The sequence below is a fragment of the Saprolegnia parasitica genome, assembly GCF_000151545.1.
Source record: "Saprolegnia parasitica CBS 223.65 unplaced genomic scaffold supercont2.545, whole genome shotgun sequence".
Taxonomy (NCBI): domain Eukaryota; phylum Oomycota; class Saprolegniomycetes; order Saprolegniales; family Saprolegniaceae; genus Saprolegnia; species Saprolegnia parasitica.
In genome coordinates this window covers 1-5,060 of record NW_012156939.1, presented here as the reverse complement: position 1 = coordinate 5,060, position 5,060 = coordinate 1, and the positions used below count along the sequence as shown (strand labels likewise).

The 5,060-nt window shown below is 58.7% G+C and overlaps 2 protein-coding genes across 2 annotated transcripts; both read left to right on the top strand.

Annotated features, from left to right (window-relative positions):
• On the top strand, positions 1-1,579 carry SPRG_17289 (hypothetical protein; the record flags this gene model as incomplete). Its single annotated transcript, XM_012356677.1, has 3 exons — positions 1-441; positions 492-725; positions 776-1,579. 3 exons carry the CDS (start codon positions 1-3, stop codon positions 1,577-1,579), a joined length of 1,479 nt encoding a protein of 492 aa, XP_012212067.1.
• Positions 1,580-3,032: 1,453 nt separating this feature from the next.
• Positions 3,033-5,042, top strand: SPRG_17288 (hypothetical protein). Its single transcript, XM_012356676.1, has 14 exons — positions 3,033-3,113; positions 3,165-3,219; positions 3,264-3,329; positions 3,377-3,445; positions 3,491-3,556; positions 3,607-3,669; positions 3,721-3,786; positions 3,843-4,042; positions 4,092-4,224; positions 4,272-4,350; positions 4,408-4,504; positions 4,551-4,641; positions 4,690-4,963; positions 5,005-5,042. The coding sequence occupies exons 10-13, from the start codon at positions 4,295-4,297 to the stop codon at positions 4,908-4,910; spliced, it is 465 nt and encodes a 154-aa protein (XP_012212066.1). The 5' UTR covers positions 3,033-3,113; positions 3,165-3,219; positions 3,264-3,329; positions 3,377-3,445; positions 3,491-3,556; positions 3,607-3,669; positions 3,721-3,786; positions 3,843-4,042; positions 4,092-4,224; positions 4,272-4,294; the 3' UTR covers positions 4,911-4,963; positions 5,005-5,042.
• Positions 5,043-5,060: the final 18 nt, after the last annotated feature.

Genomic DNA, 5,060 nt, shown 5'->3' with positions numbered 1-5,060 from the left:
ATGCCCGTGCGCGGCTACCACCGCATCGCGGTCTTGCACTGCCCTTCCTGCGCCGTCGTGAGCTTTCCGCACTGCACCAACTGCAAGAGTCTTTGTACCGGCAACGATGGGGTCTGTGCGAGCTGTGACGCGCCGCCGTCGATGGCGTGTGCCACCTCGAGTTGCGAGGCCAACGAGATGACGCTTTCGTTCTGGATTTTGAGCAACGACGAAGTGGCGTACTTGGCGCGTGCGTACCCGCGGCAGAAGGCGAGCGTCCGCCACCCCGTGCTCAAGTGCAGCCACTGCCACACGGTGAGCTTCCCGGGCACCGACTCTGGCATCGTCGTCCTCAACGGCGACCGCATGGTGTCGCGGTCGGGCCGCCGGATGTACGAGCGCGACTACCGCGCCGTCACCAAGCACGTGTCGGCGCTCTGCGAAGGCACGCCGCTCAAGCAGGTTCGACTGGACGATCCATGACCCTTTCTGTAGTGAGACATTGGTGGTAGATCAACGTACAACTGGACAAGTCGGCGGTCGATGTCCTCGTCGCCCTTGGTCCGACGACGCCCGAAGTGCTCGACACGCAAGTCGACGGCCTCGGCATTGACGCGTCGTTCAACGCAGATGTGTCCATGGTACATGCGCCGCAAGGTCTGTACCCGGCGCCGCTGCCGTCCAGTGACGAGCACAAGGCGACCGTCCTTGGCTGGTTTACGTTTTTGGGCAAGCTCGTGGCGCAGGTACCACGATGCGATGTGCGATTCTGTGCCGATCCTGATGTTTTATGTAGGCCCTCTTGGACGAACGGCTGCTCGACCTGCCGCTGGCACGACCTTTTGTGCAAGCGCTACTTGGTGAGTCGCTCGTGGGCGATATCGACGCGGCGCTGGGCCATGCCCGGGCGGTGGACCCTGCGATTGGCGCGTCGCTGGACTATCTGCACACCCACCGCGACGACCCAGCGATCGACGAGATGGGCCTGAGCTTTGTGCTACTCGGTAACGCCGACGTGGAGCTATGCGAAGGCGGCGCCGCCGTGGCGGTGACCCGGGGCAATGTGGCCGAGTTTGTGCGCCGAAGCCTCGAGATGCTTCTGGAATCGTCGATCCACGACCAAGTCGCGGCCTTCCGCGCGGGCTTTGGCAGTCTCGTGCCAATGGACGCGCTCTACTGCTTGTCGGCCGACGATTGGCTCGCGCTCCTCTCGGACCCGACGACGGAGCTCTGGCCCGGCGGCGCCGACGAGCTCCAAGCGCACATGGTGTGCGACCACGGCTACACTAGCGAGAGCCGAGCCATCCGCTGGCTCGTCCAAGTGCTCACGGAGCTGACGCCGGACGACCAGCGGCTCTTTGTGCGCTTCGTCACGGGGTCGCATCGCCTGCCGCTCGGTGGGCTTGGAAAGCTCTCGCCGACGCTGACGGTCGTGCGCAAGCTGAGCCCGGACGAGTCGTCTTCGAGCGACGAGATGCTGCCGTCGGCCTCGACGTGCACCAACTACCTCAAGCTACCCGACTACAGCTCGATCGACATTTTGCGCTCCAAACTTCTGTACTGCATCCGCGAAGGCCAGCTGAGCTTCCACCTCTCCTAGTTGCGTGGTATACATGTTTGTTTTTGGCTCGTTTTCCGTGTTGATTGGCCTTGGTTGCATCTGACTCGGATGCTACCAGACACAGCTACCGGTAGAGGAACACCGTGCAGCCTACCATGGGCAGGCAACGCGCCAAGGAGCGACTTTCCGCTGAATCAATTTCATCGGGAGGAGCAACCACAATCTCAACCACGTGCTCGTGGTCATCGTCCAGTACACAGCTGCAGCGAAGGACACCGAGGTCTTCCTTGCGGCGCTCCTGGCCTCGGTCGTAGCATCTCGCTGACCGCGCTCTACGAGCTCCTCGGAGGCAAACAAAGCCTCTGCTTCGCCTCGATGTGATCACGACCGCAGCTACCAGTCTGGTGTCCATCGTGATGCCGGTCTTTCTGGGCGCAAGCGCTGGTACCTTGGCCGCGAAGCAATCTCGATGCCGTGGAGTGGCTCGTCTCTGGAGCACCAAGATCACGCACGAATACAATCACGGTGGAGATGGCATGGCTCACGCCTCTATGATGTTCACTGCGTCAGAGCTCGAGTCTTCTGGTGGTCGACGCGATGCGATTCTGGAGGCTGTGGCCACGGTGTCCGCTCGATCAAAGTCATTTGCACGAACGCTAACCCTGTCCTGCCCCTGGACCGTTGGCTTGGGTCACGCAGAGCACACGCACCGCACGACACAGAGGAGGAAGTGGAGGATGGTGCGCTGGGCTCGATGCAATAAAAGACCACCGGGCTATCGAGTCTCGCGTTACATCTCGAGGACCCCGGGCTACGCGCGGTCTTCCGTCTAGCAGGACATGCTTTGTCCAATCTGGCAAGATCGCAACTCGACGATCGCGAACTCGAAGAGCACGACTCTTTATTGCCGTTGGATCCAGCCCCCTGGGCCGCACTTCTCTGGGGGGAAATGCGGGGGGTGCGGTTCAGGTACTTCCTCTTCTTCCTCTTCACTCTGGCGAGTGCTTCACTGTTAGTCGTGTGTTACAAGTACACCAACGGTATAAACCCCTTACGATAACGTGATGGGAATTCAAGCCCCAACAACGCTCCTTGCGACTGCGCCGGTCCATTGAGACCATCTTGATAAAAATGGTGTGCGACATGACTCTTGCTGCATTTTCCGAGATGTCAGTTCGCAATTTCACTACACCGTAGCTCGTGGCGGACGTCTCGACCCTGGTCTCGACCGATGCTCACTGCTTTCGGCCTGCCGATAATAGTACGTGTACAGACAAGAACGACTCTACTGGACATAGCAATAAGCACGTCGATGCCATAGATGCACCTGGCAGCGACGTCGTGGGCGCTGAGCCCGCCGTGTCGCTTCAGTCAGTACGCGACGACAGCGACGACCGATTGCGCTCCGTTGTATGGATTATCCTATTGCGTTGTCGACAAGAACTGCAAGGTAGTAAGTCGTACGACGGCAGTCGACGCCCACTTGAGGTGTAGATCGTCAAGGAGTACGACACGAACGCGTTTCGACTCGACTCGGTCGTGGACAATCTTGGGATGACGCTCGAGATAGTCAGTACGTTGCCATTCTACCATACGCAGCTACGATCGCAGTGTCGATCTATAGATGTTTCCGTCGAGCACGTGGCCGATCTACCAGCAAAGGTGCCGAATCTCGCCATGTAGGACGCGTAGAAAACCTCTTCGAGTCTCACTTTGTCTACAGCGCGTTCAAGAATGCAGCAGTCAAGTCGCTCGGGGACTTTTCATCCGCGTCCAACGTGACGGGCTTGTACAACTCGTCACCGATGCGACGGGATCTTATATTGCTCGGCGTAGTTTGATCGAGTACAACAATGCTACCTTGGACGTCTCGAGCGTGGTCTGGCCCCGTTCGCTGCAAACGCTGTCCGCTATGGTCCATCGACATGAACGCTAACCTCGCAATGTTAGAGTCATCAGCAATGCCGGGTTGCGCTCGGTGCCCAACCTCACGGCGGCGCCCAAGCTGACCACATTGTACGCGTCGCCTTTCCATGTATTTAGTTGCGCCTATGCATCGCTATTAGGACGTTGGCTGCGAACGAGATTGAGACGTTGCAAGACCTCGACCTGCGAAGCGTGCTTTACATGTACGTCCGAGCCCTCTCCTCCAAATAGAAGAATGACGAGATGGTCATTAGGGATTTTGTTCGCAACCCCGTCACCACGGTGTACAACATCTCGCTCGGGACCGACGTCCGTTCACTGTCAGTCGCTACAACCTCTACTGTCTCCAAGGACCGCGTACAGAGGGCATCTGTAGGGTACTCGACGGCGACAAGCTCACCACGTTTACGGTCGACCCGGCAACGTACCACGTGCTTCAAGCCCAGACGCCACTGCGATCGCATCTGGCACATGCCATCAATATGACGTGCAGTCTGCCCAACACCCGGCGGGAGGTGAATACAACCTATCCTTTCGCGACGACGGAATCCATGTCGACGATCTGCGTGACGCCCCGTACGTCGTACTCGCGCTATCTGCTCCATGTGCTGACGCGTGCTCATAGAGTCGATGCTACCGCCAAGCAGGATGGCGGGTGTCGGCGGCGCAGCCATTGGCGGCATCGTCATTGCGACCGTATCGCTTCTCAGTGCGATTGGCTTTGCCTTCTTCAAGCGACGTCGCAACAGAGCAAAGTCGTACAGCACTTGTATGCGAGACAACTTCGCGTTTAACGGCCAGCTAGGTCCAAGCACGAGGAGTACAAGGATGTCAGTGCCACCGACGACGCTTCCGACCCCGGGGACAACGCCGTCATTCCTGCAGTAGACATCCTCTTGTCTTTGGTTGCGACGGTGCAAACAACTCATTTGTTGCACTAGGATCTCTCGATGCTGCGCCTGGATACGGCGTTGCTCCAGGCGATCGACTATGTGGCCGAAGGCGCGTATGGGCAAGTGTGGCGCGGCACTTACCAAGGTACAGCAGTAGTGATAGTTCTTAGCGTTCCACGGACGACGTGTAGGCGACACGGTGGCCATCAAGGGACTGCTGCCAGGCAAAGCATCGCGCGTCGCACTGGCCAACCTCGCCCAAGAGATCTTGTTGGCCTCAACGTACAGTAGCAGGTTCCACTCGAGTGAATGCTGCAAGGAATCCTGTAGCATGCAGAGTCCGTACATTGTCCAGCTGCTCGGTGCGAGCTGGCGGACTCCCTCCGACTTGCAGATGGTCCTCGAGTGGATGGACCGAGGCGACCTCCGCTCCGTCCTGTACACGACAGCACCTTCCACGCCGCACGAAGTGTCCACTAGCTTTTCGTGGGACGAGAAGATCGAATGCATGCTCTCGATTGCCGAGGGGCTTGTCTACTTGCACTCGATGAACATCATGCACCGCGACCTGAAGTCCCGCAACATCCTCCTCGACTCGACCAAGGTACCAAATTGGATTCTTTTGAAGGCTCACACTGGGGCTAGGGAACGAAGCTGACGGACTTTGGCGCGTCCCGAGAAATGTCGACCGAAACCATGAC